The sequence below is a fragment of the Mytilus edulis genome, unplaced genomic scaffold (genome assembly GCF_963676685.1).
Source record: "Mytilus edulis unplaced genomic scaffold, xbMytEdul2.2 SCAFFOLD_1403, whole genome shotgun sequence".
Lineage (NCBI taxonomy): Eukaryota > Metazoa > Mollusca > Bivalvia > Mytilida > Mytilidae > Mytilus > Mytilus edulis.
Window position 1 is genome coordinate 1 of NW_027267192.1, and position 24,755 is coordinate 24,755.

At 33.0% G+C, this 24,755-nt stretch overlaps 2 protein-coding genes and 1 pseudogene across 2 annotated transcripts; 2 read left to right on the top strand and 1 right to left on the bottom strand.

The window, feature by feature from the left end:
- Positions 1-1,350: 1,350 nt before the first annotated feature.
- On the bottom strand, positions 1,351-23,502 carry LOC139504968 (uncharacterized). Its single transcript, XM_071294839.1, has 4 exons — positions 23,397-23,502; positions 3,238-3,354; positions 2,698-2,763; positions 1,351-1,572 (listed from the first exon to the last, which is right to left on the bottom strand). Exons 2-4 carry the CDS (start codon positions 3,340-3,342, stop codon positions 1,366-1,368), a joined length of 378 nt encoding a protein of 125 aa, XP_071150940.1. The 5' UTR covers positions 3,343-3,354; positions 23,397-23,502; the 3' UTR covers positions 1,351-1,365.
- LOC139504969 (uncharacterized) lies at positions 6,434-7,153 on the top strand. Its single transcript, XM_071294840.1, has one exon. It carries the CDS (start codon positions 6,434-6,436, stop codon positions 7,151-7,153), a length of 720 nt encoding a protein of 239 aa, XP_071150941.1.
- LOC139504967 (uncharacterized) lies at positions 7,335-20,827 on the top strand (annotated as a pseudogene).
- Positions 23,503-24,755: the final 1,253 nt, after the last annotated feature.

Genomic DNA, 24,755 nt, shown 5'->3' on the forward strand with positions numbered 1-24,755 from the left:
TAATATCCTGACAAAAATACATAAGCAATACAAATTAATGATTGTATTCATTTCTAAACAGACATATTTTCTAGAAACCAAAAAATAATTATGTTAGGCAAAATTGCATAACAATGATAATAACTCTTATTAAAATGAACAGCTCAAGTATAGAGGAACATCTGACAATTTCAACTATTTTGACTTTATATTTGTAAATCCCATCTTGCTGATCCCTTTTGCTAGAGCTTATACAGTTGTTCAGATATTAAGTAAAAAGTGCAAAAATTAGTACATTAAAAGGCAATAACTCCAAGCAGGTCATCACACAATTTCAACTATGTTAACTTGTTTGAAGAGCTTGTCATCTTGCTGATCATGTTTGCTTTTGAAAGTTTGTATCTAGTTTTCAAGATAATAGACAAAACATGGTAAAAAAAATTGTCAAATTTAGGAGATAACTGTATTGTATTTTAAGCTCTGACGGCATCAATTGGGGATTTGATGGTCGCAAATTAAGTTTACTGGCGACGCGTTAGTGGAGACAGTAAACCGGTATTTCCGACATTCAAATCCCCAATTGATGCTGTCGGAGCTTAAAATACAATATTGTTATCTCCATTCTAATGAAACTGACAGAAAACAACATTAAAACATGTATTTAAAATCTGTCATATGCCGTCTGCGCTTGCGCGTACGTCCCATAGCATCAATTGTCAATTGATGCCAGTGTAAATAAGTGACGTTATCCAATCAAAATGAACATTACACAAGTTGTTGCATTAGAATTGTCTTTTTACAGCATTTGACAAATATGTCAACATTCATACCATGTTTTTCTACCTTCATATTTTTTCTATTTATAAGTTTTTAAAATAATTGACATGTCATACCTCTTGGTTGGCCATCAGACACATTTTTTTAAACTAGATACCCCAAAGGAGATTGTGGCCCAGTTTGGTTAATATTGGCCCAGTAATTTCAGAGGAGAAGACGTTTGTTAAATTTAACCACAACAGAGGACTACTGAGACAGACCCTAGTGAGCCTAAAATGTGTAATAACCTATCCCAAAAGAAAAATAATCAGTGTCTTAGAGTTGAATGTTTTGTTTGAAAAATGTTTTTAACAAAGATATTTGATACATCATCTTGCTTCAGATTTATTTTGCCATGTGATTTTTTTTCCTTGTTTTTCAAGCAATCGATAAATCAAAAGTGGGTCTTCTTTTAATGGCTTCCATTCCAATAGGATGTATCATCTTGGGGAGTAAAATTCTGTCTTTCCATGTACCATACATATATCGAATGACCCTCCCACTTCTATTTTACACTTTAATATATTCTAAAATCTTCTTCACTGTGTAGAATAGTACTACAAGGTACCATTAATTATAAATAAACAAATAAAAGTCACAAGATATAACATACTTCTTATTTTTCCCACTGCTCTTTAAGAAACCTTCTTTTTCAAGTCTGTTCATTAGACCTTGAGCTACACTGACTTCTACACCAAGTCTTTTGGCCAAGTTTGGTGCTAAAACTCTGCTTAGTTCTGGTACAGCCGTTAAAGTTCTTCTCCATAAGCATGTGGCCTATAAATAATTAAAGGAAGTTATTATCTCAGAAATAACTGAAATAGGTCCAATTTAATTTCTAAATATCAACAGCCAATCATACATATAGCTGAGACTGAGCAACAAATTCAAAACCTATGACATCAGTTTTGAACTGTCTAAATATTTCATGTATAATGGCAACTTTCTATTTGGAATCTTATTCTAAAGTAAGGCCAAATAATGAAAGGCAGTATTTTTTTACATCACCAGGTTAAGTATTTGTGAGCTTGCTTTTATTTAAATAATGTGCGCTCTAAGAACCTATGTTTTTGTTGTTAATTCTAGCTGCATTAGAGATATAATTGACAACAAATTTTGATTCTGGTACTGAACTTAATGGTACATTCTCTCTGCACCTTGTGTTACTCATGGATCAAGTTTTAAAAAAAAACAGAAGGTCCAGAATTCAAAAATTTATCCTTGACAAATGTTTGTCTGATTGCATAGACAAAGTAAACAACAGTATGAAAGATCAACACAAAGTCGTGAATCTGTGTCATAGCACCTCCTAAATAACATGTGTTATACATGAAATCATATTATTCTTAAGGGGGATGATTTTTTTTTTCATTAAATTATTGCTTTGCTAGCAAATTTAATCTTTTTATTCTAAAGACAATTCAGTACATGTTTTAATATATTTCTATGAAACTTCATGTTTGGCCATTGTTGTGTCAGAGGGTGACTTTGTTACTATTGTTTTCTGTATACCATGTTTTCACAAATGTTATCAGAATAAACTTAAAACAAACATATTTATGATTGTACAAAGTCAGGAATCTTATGACTGGTTGTCCTCAGCAATTCTTAATGAGATTTGTCCTTGGTAATTTTGCATAGATAGCAACTAGGAACCCTCTTTAATCCTACAGTTTTATGGAGATTTGGCATCTTGGCAGATCTTTAATATGGCCAATGGGGTCTTTACTCAGTAATATTTTTTTTAGACTAACAATTGATATTTTTGAAGACAGTATATTGAAATCTCCAACGTCTTGGATTTTTTGTGTTGATTGGCACTATTTAGTGTGAGCCTATTCTACATGCATGTCAAACATATGTATTTTGGTATCCTACATTTAGATTTCTCGAGTATCAAACCTGAACAGCTATAGATGATAAACCACACAGATAAGGATCAGTTGGCTGTTTGTCTGGACTGTCAATCTAAATAATAAAAAAGGCAAATAATCAAAATTAAATAATTATACATATGTTTCTTTAATTTATATCATGCATGTATAATACATAAAATTTAATCAACAATTCACTTAGTATTATACAAGTTTGTACATTTTGTTCTTAAACTCTATAATTCATTTTGTTTTTGGTTTCAATCACTGTTTTCGTCAGAATTTGCAGTGTTTTATTTTCTCCAACATGCAGCATCTAATTACTTATGAGGATTATTACTATTATCCTAAAATAGTAGTTTTCTTAATTATACAAACTTCTTGTGTTTTTTTAAACATTATTGTCAATCTTTCAAAATAAATCAAAAGGATGCTGGCTGTGGCTAGAAAGTATGCAATAAGTTGAAAACAATTACGTTTCATGTATTTGGATAGTGGATGTAACTGCCCTTTTTATTTTTAAATCTTTGTTTCTAAGTGAAATTAAGAAAACAAAAATGCTACAAACCTCAGAACACACATCACAGAAATGAGCTTGAGGTGCCTCATCTTCATCTTTGATCAAGAAACAGATACCATGCTGCCAATATTTACACACAGCACATAGAATCATCAATCCATCATCCTATTCAAAGAAAGGTATATGTTATTAGCTTATTTCATAATAAATTGTCAATGCCCAGCAGCTAGTACCAATTAACTTGGCATTTAATTCTAATACCTAATTTAGCCCATAACAGCTTCCTTGTAATTAAATGGCTGTCTATGAGAAAACCATGCAAAATATGAAAATAATTATGAAAGGTATTTTGGAGATTGTAGTGCATTTTGGGTTTTTTATAAAGTATTTGGTACATCTAAAAGACCTGTGGTTGAAAATTTACATTTTCCCTCAAATTCAGTAAATTATGGGTTATTCTATTTTTGGTCCTAAATTTGCTTAAAATGGTGTTAAAATCTATACATTTCTTGATTTGTTTAAAAAGTAATTCAAAATAAATATTTTTCATTTTTCTTTTTTAATCATAAAGTTAAGATGTTGTTCTAAAATATTATGCAAAAGGATTCTTCTATTCTCCCTCTGTATTTTCTGTATATTAATTTTAAAAAATGTTTTTTATAAAAATTGAATAAAAACTTGTACTTTAGATGGTTATAAAACCTCAAAAGTCACTCATTTTTTAATAAAATTTTGTATAGTGTTATATTTTAATATACACTAAATGTATGTAATTGGAATTCAGTTGCAAAATAATAATAGCTGAGTAAAAAAAAAAAGAGTGATAAGGCATGTAAATGGGGTGAGAAAGCCCTTGCATGTGATGAATGTGACACATGGTACCATGCTACATGTGCAGGAATCAACACCCAGGAATACTCAAAATTAGCAAATACCTCCGTCTCTTGGTATTGTATGGTATGTAATGCACCTAACCATACAACTGTTTTGTACGACCTAATTGACTCAGCAGATAGTAATACTTTTTCAATGCTGTCCATCTCAAATGAGAGCAAGTCATCATCAATCAACCAAGATGACAGTAACATAAGTATTGGAGATCCCATAGCTTCATCATCGCCAAAAAGAGTCAAACAAACTAAAACTGGAAACAAGAACAAAAAAGCTCTAAGAACTCTCATTATAAACTTTCAAAGTATAAAGAACAAACGCACTGAACTACCAATTCTTATAGAAACCGCCAATCCTGATATAATTATTGGAACAGAGACTTGGCTATCAAACAAAATTGGTAATCGAGAAATTTTTCCACCTGAACTTGGATATGACATCATTAGACGTGACCGTGAAAAAGACCCTCATGGTGGCGTACTAATAGCCGCAAAGAATGAATTGGAAATGAGCCAAGTATCTATTAGCAAAGAAGCTGAAATGATAACAGGCAAAATAAAGATAGGAACCAAACAGTACATAATTACTAGCTTTTACAGACCACCAAATAAAACAGACAGTAAATATGTGGAGAAAACAATCAGAGATACAAAATCTGAGAAACAACAACAAAAGGAGCACATTCCTCCTTGGAGGTGACTTCAACCTACCTGATATCAACTGGGAAAGAAATGAGATTAAAGGTAACCAACTACCACAATCAATCAATCGAGCATTTTTACAGATGTCAGCTGACCTGTCAATCCAGCAAATAAACAACAACAATACAAGAGGAAACAACATACTCGACCTGATGTTTACAAGCCATCCAGGACACATAGAGAGATGTAAAACACTGCCACCTATAGGAAATAGCGACCACGACATAGTATTAGTGGACATATCAGCAAATGTCAACAAACCGAAACCATCAAAGAGAAAAATATACCTATGGAAGAAAGCAGACTTGGAGAGTATAGGGAAACACCTTGACAGTCAATTTGATAAACTTTGATGACATTAACAACATGTGGACATCAATTAAACAAATTATAAAGGATTCCATGGAAAAACACGTACCAACAAAAACATCACTTGCTAGACAGAGCCATCCCTGGATGAATACCCAACTAAGACGACTAAGCAAACAGAAGCAAAGAGCTTACTCTAAAGCTAAACTCACCAACTCAACAAAGGACTGGAAGCGGTATAAAAACATTAAAGCTGAACTTCAAAGAGAGTCTAGACGAGCGCATACAAAATTCATGCAAAACATAGTCAGAGATGATTTATACAAGAACCCTAAAAGATTTTGGTCATACATAAAGAGTAGGAAACAGGAATTGTCAGGAATAACAACCCTAAAAAATAAAGATGGATACCTACATAGCGACACACCAACAAAAGCTGCTATACTAAACACTCAATTCCACTCAGTATACACCCAAGAAGACCTAAACAACATGCCAGATAAAGGGCAGAGTCCATATCCAACCATGAGACCAATAAACATCAGCCAGAATGGTGTCACTAAGCTACTTAGAGGACTAAGACCGTTCAAGGCAACTGGCCCGGATGACATACCAGCCTTCATCCTAAAGAATATGGCTGATCAACTTTCACCTTACCTGACCAGACTGTACCAACTGTCAATGGACCAGGGATCAGTACCAGAAGATTGGAGGACAGCCAACATAGTCCCAGTCTTTAAGAAAGGGGAAAAGCATACAGCTGCAAACTACCGTCCAGTTTCTTTGACATCCATCTCATGTAAGCTACTGGAACACATAGTACACAGCTCTATAATGGACCACTTTGACCAAAACAACATACTCTGCGATGAACAACATGGGTTTAGAACCAAACGGTCATGCGAGTCTCAGCTGGTAATAACTATACATGAAATAGCTAAGAACATGGAGGACGGCGACCAGACAGACATCATCCTGTTAGACTTCGCCAAGGCCTTTGATAAGGTACCACACGCCAGACTTCTTCGTAAAATGGATTATTACGGGGTAAGAGGTCCCCAGCTGGAATGGATTAAACAGTTTCTGTCTAACAGAACTCAGTCTGTGATCCTTGAAAACCATAAGTCGGACCCTCTTGACGTGGTATCTGGAGTACCCCAGGGCACTGTGATGGGCCCCTTACTCTTTCTGGCCTACATCAATGACCTCCCTGAAGCAACAACATCAAGCGCTAGACTGTTTGCTGATGACTGCCTACTCTTCGCCGCATTAGGAATACAGCAGATGCAGACTTGCTGCAAAAAGACCTAACCTCGCTGGAAAAATGGGAAAAGGAGTGGCAAATGTGTTTCCACCCGGAGAAATGCACAGTCATCCGTGTCTCAGGACGACGTCATCAACACCAGACGTCCTACACACTCCATGGACACACATTAGAGACAATAGACAGCGGGAAATACCTGGGGCTCACTATCAACAAAGACCTCACCTGGACAAACCATATTAACCAGACCATAGGGAAAGCCTCAAAGACACTTGGCTTCTTACGGAGAAATCTTGGGAGGTGTACTCCAGCAACAAAAGCCACAGCCTACTCTACGCTCGTAAGACCAACCCTGGAATATGCCTCCCCAGTATGGGATCCTCACCAAATCACCACCATACGCGACATAGAGCAGGTACAAAGACGAGCAGCTCGCTTTGTTTATAGTTGCTACCAGGACAACTCTCCTGGATGTGTAACTAAGCTACTGGACCAACTTCAGTGGGAATCACTGCAACACAGACGATGGAAACAGAGTCTTGTGCTGTGTTACAAGACTCAACATCAGATGATTGCCATTGATCCAGCCAAATACTACACGACAGGAGACAGTAGGACCAGGGGCAACCACAAACTTAGACAAACTAGAGTGAAGAGGGACGTATACTACCACTCATTCTTTCCACGAACAACTAGAGAATGGAATAAACTCCCCGAATCTGTAGTGGAGTCCGGATCCCTAGAGGACTTCAGGGCCAGAGTGAATACCATCCCCTGGACCCAGCCACATCTGAAATAGACAGCAGGATAACCAGTGTACATAGATGTAATTAATATCATATTTTTATTGTAAATACTGTCCAGATTATTTCCTGGACTTTTACTTTTGGCCAGAGGAGTGGCCTCCTGTCTGTTTGAGATGCGCCCGAGTCAATTACACTTTAATACAGAGTTCGACTCGTAACGGGAAGAAGAAGGTAAAAACAATCAACAGTTAATTATCTCCCCTTGTTCCCAAGGAAGGAACTCTTCATATTAGAGATAAATTAAGTATTAAATAACATTAGGAGGGAAACTACTTCAAACAACAAAGATGACAGAATGATGACAGGACAGTTTAACCAATGTGCATTTGATGAAAATTGTAAAGGGACAGAGTTGTTTTCACTAAAAGAATGTAACAAAGACACCATAAGTCATTTAAGATTTTTCAAATGTGGGACAGACATGAATATTCCAGAATCACTGCTGATTCTGAATCGTGCTGGGTTGGGTCTCAGACTTTCAAATGTGATTGACAAATATATATGCAACCAACACCGACAACAGTATGGACTGCAGTGGAAGAGAAAGAAAAGAACTTGCTGCCATCCATTGCATGACATTGCAAAATCAGCTAAAGTGGCCAGAGGCATCAATCTCACGCAAAGCAGGGAAATTTGGCTCAAGTTAAACTTGAACATAGCAGTTGGTTCTGGTAAGAAAAATAATGATATGTTTATAAATATAAAAATGGCAAGATACTCGTCTTCCTTGGAATATATAAATAAATCCTGCTTATTGAAGATCCTGCCCCCCCCCCCCCCCCCCCCCCCTTTCTCAAAAAAGAACAACATCAATTCATAACAAAAAATAGAACCAGGTGCTCCGCAGGGCGCAGCTTTATACGACCGCAGAGGTCGAACCCTGAACAGTTGGGGCAAGTATGGACAAAACATTCAAGCATGATACAGCTCTGAATTTAGATTGTGATCAAATTTTTGACATTACATGGGTTTTTTTTTACACAAAACAAATGCCAAGATTTTACAAATCAATTAAAGATTTCTTCTTCAAACTTTTTAAATCTAAAATTAAATAGTTGACACAGCATAGGTTTCTGACACAGAATGAATGTGGTCTAATGAACTTAAAAGGTTTTTTTTTGTCTTTGAGCAAATCACTATGCTGTTGAATATTAATCCTCTCAAAAAAATGTTTGAAGAAATTTTCTTTTTATTTATGAAATCTGAAATGAGAAAAATTTAACCCCCCCCCCCTTTTTTTCACATCCCCGTTTCCCTTTTTCAAAACTGATATCAATTCAAATTTCTAATGGAGTTTGCAACAATAACTGCTTGTTATCACTGAATGGTAAAGATTATTTAAATTTATCAGTTGGTAGTAAAAAGTGTATATACATTGTATATTGTATATAACAAAGATTTAAGTTGATTCTGGACAAAGAAAGATAACTCCAATTAAAAAAAATTCTTGCTATTGCACAATATTGTGCAATAGGATATTTCTTGCTTACTATTCTGGACAAAGAAAGATAACTCTAATTAAAAACAATACTTAATATAATAATTTTAGATCCTGATTTGGACCAACTTGAAAACTGGGCCCATAATCAAAAATCTAAGTACATGTTTAGATTCAGCATATCAAAGAGGCCCAAGAATTCAATTTTTGTTAAAATCAAACTTAGTTTAATTTTGGACCCTTTGGACTTTAATGTAGAATTTGAAATTTGAAAACAGGACCAAAAATGAAGAATCTACATACACAGTTAGATTTGGCATATCAAAGAACCCCAAGGATTCAATTTTTGATGAAATCAAACAAAGTTTAATTTTGGACCCTTTGGACCTTAATGTAGACCAATTTGAAAACTGGACCAAAAAACTTCAATAATCAAGAATCTAAGTACATTTTTAGATTCAACATATCAAAGAACCCAACCGATTCATTTTTTGTCAAAATCAAACTAAGTTTAATTTTGGACCCTTTGGACCTTAATGTAGACCAATTTGAAAACGGGACCAAAAGTTGAGAATCTACATATACAGTTAAATTCGGCATATCAAAGAACCCCAATTATTCAATTTTGATGAAATCATACAAAGTTTAATTTTGGACCCTTTGGGCCCCTTTTTCCTAAACTGTTGGGACCAAAACTCCCAAAATCAATACCAACCTTCCTTTTATGGTCATAAGCCTTGTGTTTAAATTTCATAGATTTGTATTTACTTATACTAACATTATAGTGCGAAAACCAAGAAAAATGCTTATTTGGGTCCCTTTTTGGCCCCTAATTCCTAAACTGTTGGGTCCTAAACTACCAAAATCAATACCAACCTTCCTTTTGTGGTCATAAACATTGTGTTTAAATTTCATAGATTTCTATTTACTTAACCTAAGGTTATTGTGCAAAAACCAAGAAAAATGCTTATTTGGGCCCTTTATTGGCCCCTTATTCCTAAACTATTGAAACCAAAACTCCCAAAATCAATCCCAATCTTTCTTTTGTGGTCATAAACCTTGTGTCAAAATTTCATAGATTTCTATTAACTTAAACTAAAGTTATGGTGCGAAAACCAAGAAAATGCTTATTTGGGCCCTTTTTGGCCCCTTATTCCTAAAATGTTGGGACCAAAACTCCCAAAATCAATACCAACCTTCCTTTTATGGTCATAAACCTTGTGTTAAAATTTCATAGATTTCTATTCACTTTTACTAAAGTTAGAGTGCGAAAACTAAAAGTATTCGGACGCCGGACGACGACGACGACGACGACGCCGACGACGACGACGACGACGACGACGACGCCGACGCCAACGTGATAGCAATATACGACGAAAATTTTTTCAAAATTTGCGGTCGTATAAAAAGACTGTACAGCGACAGGCCAACACTAACTCAGTAACTGATACAAATGGCAACTTTTATAGCTTGAATGTTTTATTTTTATAAACTCAATGCAATGTATATTTATCCCTACAATAACTAGTCCGAGATTACTTTGACGTCCAACGGCTGTTTTGCCAGACAAGCTGGGGCCGGGGTCCCACGGCCCAAGCTTGTCTGGCAAAATAGCCGTTGGATGTCAGAGTAATCTCCACTATACAATAACATGTATATGACAAAATGGAATATTTATAGATTATTACATGGCAAAAGCCCTCGGTTCGATATGGGAGTCTCGGGCTGATAATAGGGCCGATATGGAAAATGCCATGTAATAATATATTTATCACATATTTAGCAATTGAAAATTAAACGAGCTAAAGAGTAAACATTGAATAAAGAGTGTTTATTTGTTTATTTTATTTCTGTCATTTGTTTTTGTATATTCGTTCTTCATTCTTTATTTGTCACATTTTCAAGATTCCTCAATAATTTACGTAACCACATCTGGTCCTTTCCGACAATGAACGAAGACTTATTGTTACTAGCAAAGACGTCATTATATAGAACGTCGCTCCAAAAATAAAAGAATTATTCATTTCGTTTGAACGCTGATATTTTTTTGTAAACAGCATAGGGTAATATTTAAACATTGAGTAAGTCTCACAGATTGTACATGACTCTTCAAACAGAAAATTGAGGGCTTTTGCACGAGAGGGCCAATATTGATTTTGCACGCGAGGGCAGATATGGCTCTCCCATTGGAATAGCATAGGAAGCCCATATTGGCCCTGGTTCAGGCCGGTTATTTGCCCCGGGCATCAATATGGCTAGGGCAATTATGTGGTTATTACATACAATGTATGCAAAACTCTATGTATTTGTAACAAATATGTGATAAAGTTGAGTTATTGCCTCCTGACCTACATTTCTACACTTTTGTGTGTCCAACATAAGGACACACTAAGGGTTAAGCACTGTTTTAAGTCCAGATATGAGGTATTGTTGGTTACATGTATAAAAATTTCCATATTTGGTACATGTATATATTTATAAAATAATAAAATCATTTAAAAATTTTACATAAACATTTACATTGTACATGTGTAAATAAAGGGATATGGAGGAAATGTACATGGGACAATGTACATTTTGTATATATTGCATATAGAAAGAACAATGTATCCTTTTTATGCCTACATGATTATCACTTAAAACATTCAGAACAGCACTAAAGTGGCCCCTGTTAGGCAGTAAAAGAATGTACATGTACTGAAGAAAGGACATATTGTAGGCTACTGAATCAGAGATTTATAATATGGACTCTCTAGTAGATCATACTTACATGTTGTACCTTGACCTTTTCAGATTCATCATGATCATAAAAGTTAAGAAAGTTTTGTGCTATTTGTTATTTATGTACATGTATGTACTCTTAAATCAGTCTATTGTATGCAATCTTCACTAATATAATTATCAATTGAACTTTCATTAATAATATGAAAAACATCAAAGTGGTACATGAACAATATATGTTCCACATTATGTCTGTTGGTAATTTATAAATGCAACAATGTTCATTTTTTTTATTTACAGGTGTCTGTCGCAGATGTATTGAGTCTCACAAGAATGAGTTACAGATAGGAACACATATGAAAGAAGAACTAAGAGGTACATCTAGCTGTAAAAATGATATAAATTGCATTATGACATTGACATTATCAATTGTTGTTACATGTCTACAAAGATGAGTTTTCAGTTTGATGAATTAGTACCATAAGAACCATGTTTAAGTTTGGTTAAAAAATTTAAAAGTGATACATAGATCATGCAGAGTTTCAGATTTTTTCCAGCTAATCAGGTTATAGTTTTTGGTTTAAATCAAATTTAAGTCCCATTAAACTGCAAACTAAAGCACATCACAAAAATGAATACCATTAATGGAAAACTTTACTTTCAAATAGGTTTATACATTGTAACACCCCCTCAACACTGTTCTAGGGAGTATATAAATCATCCTGTCCTTTTGTCTGTTCATATGTCTAGAAAGCAGAATTTATCATTAGATATACTGATACTGATAATTCTTTACACACTCTGTACTTGAAGATAATACTGTGGGACTATCCAATATATTTCAAGGGAGATAATGGAAATGACCAATATCAAGTTTAAAGTGTGACATTGCATCCTTATCTGAGTTAACTCACATTTGTAGTTTTTATTGATAACCATAATTAACATGATTGTAATTATATGTATACTGTGAATTTAGAATTACTAAAATCTATTATATATTTTTTTTATAAATTTTAGAAATATGCAGTTTTCTTGAAAATGCAACAGACAGGATTGATACAGTTGAAAATGTAACTGGTACAATAGGTATTTGTCAATATATATAAAAACATACATGTATTTACATGTTAATACAATATATGAATTCAAAACAACAAAACAAAAATAAACATGTGAATAATCAACTGATAAAATTATGATTGTATATGTGCCCTAGCTGCTTGAATTTCGGTTGTGTCAGACACTAAAAGCTACATTATGACCAAAATGATCTCTACTTCAAAAGTTTATTTTAAGGATTGCAACCGTTTAATGTGCATTGCTTGATAACATCAGCACAATAGATAGCAGACCTTTTGAAGACATGAAAAATCAAAAGTAAAAAAATAGGCATCTCTGTTTCTCATGTCTTATGTCATGTCATGGCATATGTCGTGTTATTTGTCATGTATGTTATGTCACATGTCATGAAATATGCCATGTCACATGTCATGTTATGTGTCATGTATGTTATGTCACATGTCATGAAATGTCATGTCACATGTCATGTTATGTGTCATGTCACATGTCATGAAATATGTCATGTCATATATTATGTCATAATGTTATATGCCATGCCATAATATATCACTTATCATGTCATATGTCATGTCATATTATCCATGTGTGAATATCTCACAATTCTAGTTAAATTTAACTGTATGAAGGTTATTTTGAATAGCCCTAAAATAATAATTTTCATATTTCATGCTTCATTATCTAAAAAGGAGTGACATAGACATAGACATACAATGCATAATATTTAGAATAATATTTTTTTTAGAGCTTGTGACTGGAAATGGTGAAAATGAAGAAGACAACAATTCTGAAGCTTGTTCTGCAATAAGTAATACAGGTATGATTTTTAAATGGTGTTTTTTAAACATTTAACACACAATGTTATAATTTAAGCTTTATGAAGACTTTTGAGAAGGAAATAATTAATACCAATAGTTGTTGGGATGTGAACTTGGCAATTGCAAATCTATATTGATTTAGATTTGGCTTTTGATCATGCTAATGTATTGAACATTTCTGCCATTTTCAGTTTATCTTTATTAGTCCCCTACCAACAAAGTTTAAGTGGACTTTAGGGTTTGCACTCTGTCCGTCTGTCTGTCTGGCAAATCAGCTTTCCACACTTTTTTGTCATGCTTGATGGTCTCTTGTTTGAATTGTTTTACTCTGGTCACTGACTATGGGGTATGCACTTTGCTCATTATTGAAGACAATTACAACCAAAACCAAGGAGATAATACAAACTCAAAAAACCAAAAGAAATTAACAACAACAATAATAAATAAGAAATAAGAAATAACATGAACTCCACTGAAAAACAGGAGTGAAATTAGGTGTTCCGGAAGGCTGTACAGTGACCTATGGTTGTTAATTTCTATGTCATTTTGAATCTTGTGAAGAGCTATCCCTTTGGCAATCACACCACATCTTCTTTTTTGAAGATATTGGTTAGAAATTTGGTATATAATAATTAATATAACCATTACAAGTAGGAGATCAGGTGCTAGTTTAGTTCCCTTCTGATGATTTTTTGCTGAGTTGTGGCCCTTGAACTTAGAAAAATCACATAAGTAATTTGTTTTCCGCCCTTTTTTCATCATGCTTGAAGGTAGACTTCACATTTGCCATATAGTTTAACCATGAAAAGTTATAGAAAAAGTTTGAATTGAGTTCCGGTCTGGTATTTTTTTTTTTGCAGAGTTATGGTCCTTGGACTTAAAAATTCACTCTGATGTTCTCAAATTGTTGGTTTTTCACATTTTGTTTTTTGATCTTTTTTTAATTGCTTAAAAACATTGACTTGAAATTTGGCATGTAGTTAAACCTTGACAAGTTACAGGTCAAATGTGAATTGTGTTTCTGTATGATGATTCTTTGCAGAGTTATGGTCATCAGACATGGAAAATTAATGCAAGAAATAAATTTTCCACTATTTTTTTTTCATACTTAAAAATTTTGATTTGATATTTGGTTTATGGTCAAACCATTACAAGTTATAGATCAAGTTTAAATTTTGTTCTGATTTGATGATATTTTTCAGATTTATATGATCATTGTACTTAGAAAATCACACAATGAATCAATTTTCTGCACTTTTTTTTAGTCATGCTCGACTACCGTTATATTGATTTGATATATGGTATATTTAGTTTTTTTTACATGTATCAAGTTCGAATTTTGTTTTCGGGAACAATGCATTTTAACTAAAAGGGAACTATACTTATTGCCATGCAATACTCTCAGAATGCAGATAGACTAAATTCTGTTAATGTAATAGATTTAAGGGTACTGTATTGTCATCAATAGGCAAAACTCTGAACTATTTTTAGAGTTTTATATGCCATAACATGACTTAATAAAAAAAACAATTGAAATTGCCTGGTCTATACACATGATACAATAACATGTATGAAAAAACCAGCAGCCAGATTTATATTTAACAAAAAACAATAAACAAAAAAATACAAATAAGAAACACATCAAGTCCATTAAACATAAATTGTGGAAATAAATCCATCAAACAATGATCATTGTGATGTCATATATAGCATTATTTATCAAAATCAGTATATTTTTTATTCTTTTTTACAGAATTTGCAGCTGATGGCAAACTTGAAGATATCATGATGGATACTGCAATGTCTATGGATTCAGGTATAATATCTGTTTACTAAAATTGCACTTTTTGTCTCTTTTTCATTTAAAAAAAACTATGCAATTTAGGTTTGTTTTTATTATACCCAACATACAAAGTTTTAGAGGGTAAATAGGAAGTACTCTGTCTATCTGTCCATATTTCCTGTAAGCACAATACCTCAACAAAAGGATAGATACTGATGAAACTTTACACAGATGCAATAAACAATCTGAGGATGTCCATGAAGAAAAAAATTCCTGGTCAGAAATATTTCAAGGGAAATAATTAAACATACTTAGTTTAATATTGCAATATGTGGCAACATATCTCATATGTGCAACTCATCCATAATGGCTTAATTCATATTTACACATTTGCAGTACACTACCTGAGAATGTGCACGAAAAAAAAAATCCTGGTCTGAAATATTTAAGGGAGATAATTGAATGCACTTCTTTTAATATTGCAATATGTGGCAAGAGGTCTAAGTGTAACTTAAAAGCTTAAACAATATTGATGAAACTTTACACAGTTAAATTATACAGCCTGGGAATGGGCATGAAGGAAATAAACTCCTGTCTGAATTTTGTCAAGGGAGATAATTGAACTAATTTAGTTTATTAAATATGGGATGTAGGGATATCCTTCAGTGAGTTGATTCTCAGTTCTATGTTATACTCTCAGAATGCTAAATACTATTAACACTGGTGTGTGTACTCTTGTAACATTTGTTCTTGTCACTAGTCAAATTTTACCTCAATTTTGTCACCAATAAAAACATTCTGGCACTCATACCACATCTTATTTATAATATATATATGTACTATAATTATACCCACGCTTTAAAAAATTGGGGGTATACCTCTGTCTGTCAGTCAGTCCATCCGTCCGTCCTTCCGTCCCATAAATATTTTTCGTTGCATTTTTTTGAGGAACTACATTACAAGGATTTCTGAAATTTGGTTTCAAGGTTTATATGAGGGAGCTATACTTCATTTTCAGATGCATCACTCAACAACTTCCTGTTTACCGAAATTTTCTTCGCATTTTCTCAGGATGTACATATCACAGCTTTCTGAAGTTTTGTTTTGAGGTTTATATTTATAAGTGAGCTATACTGTGTGATGCATTTTAAGATTCATCACACAACAACTTCCTGTTTACCGAAGACTTATATATTTTAACACATAATAGCAAAGTTGTAAATTTTTCGTCACAATTTTCTCAGGAAGTACAGATCACAGCTTTCTGAAATTTGGTTTCAAGGTTATATGAGTCAGCTATACTGTGTGATGTGTTTTCAGATTCATCAATTAACAACTTCCTGTTTACTGAACACTTACATACATCTATTTTAACACATAATACCCAAAGTTGTAAATTTTCGTCACATTTTTCTCAGGAACTCCAGATCACACCTTTCTGAAATTTATTATCAAGGTTTTATATAAGGAAGCTATACCATGTGATGTGTGTTTAAGATTCATCACTCAACAACTTCCTGTTTATCAAACACTTGCAAATTTTTACATATATACATGTAATAGCCAAGTTATAAATTTTCATTGCATTTTTCTCAGAAACTACATGTCAAGGCTTTCTGCAACTTGGTATCAAGGTTTAAATTAAAATTTTGCAAGCTTTACCCAGTGATAAGTTTTTAGATTCGACACTTAACAACTTCCTGTTTACCCTTTTCTTTTAGCGGGGGTATCATTAGTGAGCATATGCATTAGCTCACAGATTCACTTGTTTATAAAGCTATGTTTAACCGTTATTACGTACACAGAAACGAAAACAAATCATTTTTCTATCCATCAAGGACCACAAAGAAGCAGCAAATTAAAGTAAAAATTGTACATATTAAACTTGACCTCAATTTTGTCATTAAAAATAATATACAAAAAAAATAACATGAACCAAATAATTGCTTGATAGCTATAGGTTCTTAATTATCCTATTTTACATATTATTTAATAATTATAGATTATCGTTGATCATCTCAACGAGATTAATTTTCTCGCTTGAGCTGGTACAGCGAAAGTGAGAAAAGCAATCGAGTTGAGATGACCAATGATTAATCTATTTATCGCTATTTTACCTATGACGACGTTGTCAATTTCATGTCAATTTCGTTAGCAACGCCACGTGCATGCTTAGTTTCTAGTGATAGTTTTTTCCATCTCAAGCGAGAAGCATGATATGAAAATTATCACAAAAAAAGATTAAAGGAAAAATGCACAAAATAGCGATAATAGTGCTTATTGCTTTTGAGGCCACTACATTCAAGTTCAAGGTTAATGTTGTGATAAATAAATGAACTGAAATTTGTATAGAAATGATTTTCAGATGCAATGTAATGTGTGAGAAATGAATTTCATAAAATCGTTTTATTTTCAGAACCTGATTTGTTTTCATCACAGACAATATCACAGGCAACAGCAACATCAAGTTGGTCCAGAGATGAGAGGTCACAGAAAGAAATATTTAACTGGGCAATGAAAGTTATGTCTAATGGGCAGTACCCAACTCTTAGATCTCAAGCATCTATAAAATTTGAAGAGCTACAGTATTCTACTAAAATGTACTATATAAGGCAAGCACGTTCAGCATTTGAAATAGTGTGTGAAAACATTGCTCCATCCCAAGGTTTAGAACTGATGACACAAGTATGCCATAGCATGAAATTGAAGACCTCAGAATCAAAGCAAAAGATGCATTAACTGAGGACTATCATATCAGCTTACAACAAGGCAGAAGATCACACTACCAAAGTCCAGGTTTTGTCTTTGATTGTGGAGAAGTATTCAAAATCTGAACTGTTATCCTTCATTCAAGGATTGACTATATATAAAATTGATGCAGCAAGAAAATATGCAGCAAACTCATGGACCAGGACAATATGTAAACTCCACCAAAGATAACACGCATACGCTTGCCAAACAGAAAATCCATCATTTCATTGAATTTATTTCTTCCCCATGCTACCTTCAAGTTGTTGGATTTGGATCAAGACATCTAAAACTGTCATCAGGCTTGGTTGTTAAAGTACCAAAGTAATAAGAACCATGATTGCATCACGACTCATCAATGCTTATACCAACTACTGCAAGGAGAACTCCATCATTCCACCATGTAGAGCAACTCAGTTCAAGATCATAAAAGCTTGTGCTGCCTAACAAATTAAAATCCCTACATGGACTAGACAACTACATTAGTGATGGCATGGATAGTATTGATACTTTAAAGAAAGTGGTATCAAATCTTGGCACAAATGGTATGATAACAAGTAAAGTAGATGATCTGAATGAAAGTTTAGACACCTTAAAAATTACATCTAAAGAATGAATTTCAAAATCACCTGTCATCAGAAAGTGATTGCAATGAACATTGCATTCACTTAGCATTATCAGAAAAGGGTTGTGAACATGTGCACACAACAACATGTCAACCTTGCAGTAGGATGTACCAAATTAAAGATGAACTTCAAAACCTTATGACCTCAAATTTTCCAGACATTAACTCAAAAGAAAAAGAGGAATTTGAACATGACATCTCAGTATCAACAGAAAAAATTTGGGGCATGGAGGGATCATTTAATCAGAACAGTGAATCAAGACTCCTGCAAAAAGGACCTACTTCAAAACCTACAATCACATGAAGTATTGATTATTGCTGATTGGGCCATGAAATATATTCAACAAACTTTCCGAGAAACTCAGAGTGAATGGTTTGGGAAACAAGGTATCAGTTGGCACATGATCTGTGCCCTTGTCAGAAAACCACAATCTGAAAATGATAGCAATGATGAAGATGATAAGAACTATGACATATATTCAATGGTACACATTGTAGAAGAACAAAAGCAGGGTTGGCACATAGTATCTCAGATTTTCAGTATGTGCATTTAAAATGCTGAAGTCCATTCATCCACACCTAAGAGATGTTTACATCAGGTCTGATAATGCTGGGTGTTACCATGCCTTACCATTGCTGTCTTATCTATGGAAATTCGTAATGATTTGTCATTGAATGTAAAGCAATACAATTTCAGTGAAGCCCAGTCAGGCAAAGATCTATGTGACTCAAGGACAGGAACTTGTAGGCTTCATATGCTGAATTTCATAAATGAAGGTAATGACATCACCAATGGTATGGAGATGAAACAAGCTCTTGAAAGTCATGGAGGTATAAGAAATACATACATTTCCGTGGTGACAGTAGCATCTGAAACACAACCAGTTTTGTATGGACAGATAAAGAACCTACAGATTTCAAAATTCAATAATTTCAGCTTTGAAGATGAAGGCATGATAGCATACAAGGCTTATGGTATTGAAGGTGAACTTGTAAAAGCAACAGATATGACAAGAATATCCAACAAGTTGATGATATTTGATACTAATTTGGTAAGAATTTATTGCTCAATTTATAATACATTTGAAAATTAATATAATTAAAAGAATTGAAAATAAAGGGATATGGGAGTATAAATGTACATGGGACAAAATCACACAATACATAGAAAAATGCAAATTGTCAATGAACAGGGCTTATATTCATGTTTTTCAACTTGACAATTGCTAGAGGGTCTTTTAAATGAATGTGCAACAGTAATTACAAAAATACTGATCATGATTCTACCACTTTTTGCCATGCTTACTCTATACATGTACAATGTATGCGATGATAATGTCACCAGTTCATATAAAAGATTAAAAAAATATATTTCTAAAAGCATGCTTCATTAATGGAGTAAGACCATATACATAATTATACATAACTTATGTTGGTAATGAAAAATGTAAAATAAACGATAATATACCTACACACATGTAGGATGTTGAAATTTAAGAGTTATGCACTGTTAATGATTTTGTTCAGTTTGATGGTCTAGTACAGAGATGAGTGTTTCATCTAAGGACAACTTAAAATGAATTGCAAAATCAATTAAAAGGGATGTATTATATTTTCTTAGTGTTATCAAAAAAAGAATACTCTTAAAGTTCTCATCATGATGTAAAAATTACTTATAGCATGTTAATATTTTTTACAGACAATTGGAGATCCAAAACAACCAGAAGAAAAACCAGCTTCCAAAAAAGCTATTAAGCAGAATTCTACTTTCCCATGCTTTGAACCAGATTACCTTTTAGTATTCAAGAAAGAAGACCAATTAATAACACACATTTCCATTGGTAAACATGTATTTGACAATGAAAAAATTGATAATATTTCCGATACATGTAAAAGGCTTATGGTATTCTAAATGTCAGGATATTAGATTTTTAAATAAACCTTTGATGTCTACTGTTGGGTCAGAACAAATGCAAGTTCAAACTAATAACAATTACAGTCAGGCTCCTGGTTATGCATTGAAAAAGAGGAAAAAGGCAGTCAGATTTTCACCCAAAGTGAAGGAGTATTTGATTGTGTTATTCAATGTTGGGGAAGAGTCGGGGAAAAAACCTAGTCCATATACAGTTTCCAAACAAATGAGAAATGAGACAGATTTGCAAGGAGATAGAATATTCTCACCATCTGAGTGGCTTTCCCATCAGCAAATTAGAAGTTTCTTTGGAAACCTGTGCATGAAAAAACAGACAGTGGGACAAATCTAAAGATAAATCTGTCAAGCTTGTCAAAATTGAAGATAACCAAGAAGATGATGAAGACCTTCAAAATGTTCTTAGCAGTTTAGAGGCAAATGAACACAATACTATTTTGTCTGAAATTGTTTCTGTATTGACTGTTTAGGTTATTGATCATACATGTACCTTTGAAATTGTTTTCATCATCATTGACCTGTTAATTGAGAATTATTTTTAACAATTGATATGAGATATATTACATTGAAATTTAAGTAAACTTTAACTCTTAGACTGTTCGAAAAAAAAAACATTTTTGGAAGAGTTATGGAACTTTGGCCATACTATATTAATTATAATACAACCATGACACCTTGATTCTTATCAATTATGACAATAGTAATGAATACCTCTAAATATCATATATTTATGCATCCAAAGATAAACATAAGATACTAGATTGTACATTAATTTAAAAAGTTGTTTTAAATAAGTGAGTACAGTTTGATACATTAATCTTTTCTAGTTTTGTATTATGATATAAGTTCAAAGAAAAAAAAAGAGTTTAAAACTTCCAAAAATATAATGACAAGTCTTCATAACATACTGATAATTTTATTGTAAAATGAACATTATTAATTGATACTGTCAGATTTAATTTAATGTTTTACTCTCTTGTGTAACTTTATTACCCTTTATATAAATTTGACGATTTTTTTACACCTGTTTTTTCACCTCGTCCATTGATCAATGCAGATGATCCATCACAACTTTGGATCTAAATGTTCAGCATGTCAGACATTTATCAGGACTATCTGCAAGTGTGTACTGTACTCACACAAATAATTGATTTTGTAATTGTAATTTTATCAACAGCAATAAAATGTGTTGCAAACGTCATTTTTTTTTACCATTCAGATACACACTTTATGTCCGCAAAACTTTGATTTTTTTAATATGTTAAATTAAAAAAGAATTTTTTTGGTCAATATTTTATAAAGCTGACTTCAATTTAATCATATAACACTTTGTTAAGACTTAATAACCTTTCAGAGTCTGTCAGAAAGGCAAAAAAAAATATTACCTTGGCCAGTTCAAGCCTCCCCTTATGTTTAGCTAAGCTTCTCATTATTTTTCCATTAACTAAATCTTTTTAACTTAAAAGTACCTTCTTTTAAACATGTTTGAGTTTGGAATCTGTTTAATTCAGCTCTTAATTTAAAATGCATTATTTTTTAGGTATATCAGAATTTTCACTATGTATTGTCAAAATGCCTAAAAAAGGGGGGGGGGGGGGGGGGCTTTTGCTGATATCATAATTTCTCTAAAATTAATTTGCAACAAAATTCCATTCATTACAGTTTAAATCTTTGGAAATGGAATGCTTATGAAAAAAAAATAGATCATTTTAAAGCGTTTTTTGGGACACAGTGCCTGTTTTTGTGTTTTTAGCTAAAAAAAAGTCATATTTGTAAACAATTATGCATTTTCCTCGCCTGTCTTTTTTCTTTATACTATTATGTTTTATGAAATTGTGCTATTTATACTTCATAAACATGCCTTTGGGTGTTATAAATGTATTTAAACTTCCAGAAGTGTTATTGTCATTTTTTTTAATTAAAGAAATCAATGAAATAGGTGCATTTGATGAAGTGGATCTGTTAATGAGCTTGGTAAAATCCATTGTCCATCCCGTTACCATGGTAACCATTGACCTAGGACATCAAACTATCATGACTTTCATATGAGGTCAACTTGATCATTTAAGCAAAGTTTCATCAAAATCTAACAACCTTGCATGGATAGCCATCTGCATGGTTTTCTCATAGACAGCCATTTAAGATATATATTGTTGCTTTGTTGTTTCATAGCTAAATTCACGCTAAATTAAATGCCCAGCAGTCCAAGTTGAAACCTAGTTGATTCTAGGGCCTTTTATAGCTGACTATGAAGTATGAGTCTTGCTCATTGTTGAAGGTCGTACAGTGACCTAAGTTGTTAATTTCTGTGTCATTTGGTCACTTGTGGTGAGTTATCTCATTGGCAATCATAATTTTTCTTCTTATTTAAATTAGAAAAATCATATCATAGGGAACATGTGTACTAAGTTTCAAGTTGATTGGACTTCAACTTCATCAAAAACTATCTTGACAAAAATCTTTAACCTGAAACGGGACAGACACACGGACGAACGAACATACAGATGAACGAACGAACGGACAGACGCACAAACCAGAAAACATAATGCCCCATAAATGGGGAATAAAAATTCACATTTTTTTTTTTAAACAAGGAATATATATATGTTTTGCATCTTCTATATAATCAATACATTTTCTGCATATTTATCACTGTCATTTTGGGCAAGTCTTTATAAATGTGCCAATTCACCATTTAGACAACTACTTTGCTAATGTACTATTAAATAATAAGAAAATTCAGAAATACTCAAATATAATAAGCTTATATTAATTAAAAACTTTTACTGATAGTATCAAACCTTTTTTCAAATAAAGAAAACCTGGGTTTTTTTTTGGCTGTGAATGTGGAGACTCCTAGAGAGTTTAATAGCAAAGAATCAGAATGTGGTCAACAATAATATCAAATTTCCTTCTTTCCAGTGCAATCATAACATTCATATTTCACTTTATTTTGTGTTATTTCTTTTTGCACAAATTGTGATATTTGACTATATTTTTTTTTTTAAGATGACAATTACTTATTTCATCATCGCAAACAATTATCTCAAGACAATATAATCAGAGATATATACTAGTTGCCAAATAATTTACCTCATTCACACCACAGGGGACATCTGACCCCTAAATCAGGAATTTCTGATTCTTGACTTCTCTGAGATCCAGTGGTATCAACAGCCATTTCATCAGAACCTAAAAACAAACAATTTTGTTTACACAGTTAAAGATATATTCACTCCTTTGATTAATTGGACTATTGTCACCAGTCAACATTTTGTAAATATAGATGAATCATGAATCATAAATTTGAAATTTTATTTTAGTAGGTTTACATCATAATGAAGATGTATACAGAGTTTGAAGTTAATCTGATGACAACAGCATAATAATTAATCTACCTTAACAAAAAAGTTTAACCTTTTAATATATTGTAATATTAAAATTGACAACAACACTTCAAATGGTCTGCAATTTTTATTATCTAAGGTCTACATGTTTCACCTGCAAGGCAGGCGTCTTCAGGACAATTTATATACAATTTATTCTGCCTGAGGTACTCAAAGTGGTGCATATAAAGTGACGTTATAATTGACAATGGTAGGTATTAGTAACGTAATGGTGGTTATTATTGTACAAATAAAAATAGAATAATTAAAAATAGATTTGAAACGAAAGTGTTTCAAGTTATAAATAGATTGATATTAAATGTTCTGTATATGGTTAGCATAAGGTGGTGTTACTGGTGCATAGGTCAATTATGCTATCATCTTCAGTTAGGTCTATCATGGATGTCTGGCTTTTCTTTGCAGATGTGTCTAAATAATTATAATTGTTCGTTGTGTACTGATCCCATCTTTCATAATGATGGTACGTCTGTTGGTGGTAGGATTTCTTTTCTGTTAAATAGCCGTAACTATTGGTACGATATTTTTCCAGTCTATTGGAGTGGTTTGCATTTGAGAATTAATAATTGTGCTATTTGAATCCGATAGGTATAAATCACTTTCCAAAATTTGTGATGTTTTTTCTTTCTTTTCTGGGTAGGTCACTGCTGATTTTCCGGCAATAATCCTAAATGTGGGTTTCTTTGTACTGTCCCATTTTCTTGCCTCAAAAGGTGGCACCCATTTTTCAACTTGGATGGCCATCTGTTTTGGTGTTCCTGTAGTTTCTGTGTAATTTTCTTGGTCTCTTCCATTATGTTTTTCTCGGATATGTTTTTTGATATTATATTTCCTGGTGAAATTCGCTTCGCAGATGTTTGCAGTTGAAATTCTGGACGTTCCTTCATGAAAAGTTCTGTTGTGTCTTTTCAGTGTTCCTATGTTGGCAAAATTCTTGTTGCATTTAGTGCAATTGATTCTTATTGTTCCTTCTCTGTTCCTTTTCCTTGGTGTAACTCTAGTTTTCGCCATTTTAGCGTCTTCTGTTCAGTCCCCAGGGTTCTGCTGT

Excerpts from the sequence above, each read along its gene's own strand:
- LOC139504968 (XM_071294839.1), bottom strand. The coding sequence starts at position 3,342 with ATGATTCTATGTGCTGTGTGTAAATATTGGCAGCATGGTATCTGTTTC. Across the intron at positions 2,764-3,237 it reads TCTGTGATGTGTGTTCTGAG|ATTGACAGTCCAGACAAACA; the intron begins GTTTGTAGCATT and ends TTTATTATTTAG. Across the intron at positions 1,573-2,697 it reads TATCATCTATAGCTGTTCAG|GCCACATGCTTATGGAGAAG; the intron begins GTTTGATACTCG and ends AATTATTTATAG.
- LOC139504969 (XM_071294840.1), top strand. The coding sequence starts at position 6,434 with ATGTGTTTCCACCCGGAGAAATGCACAGTCATCCGTGTCTCAGGACGA.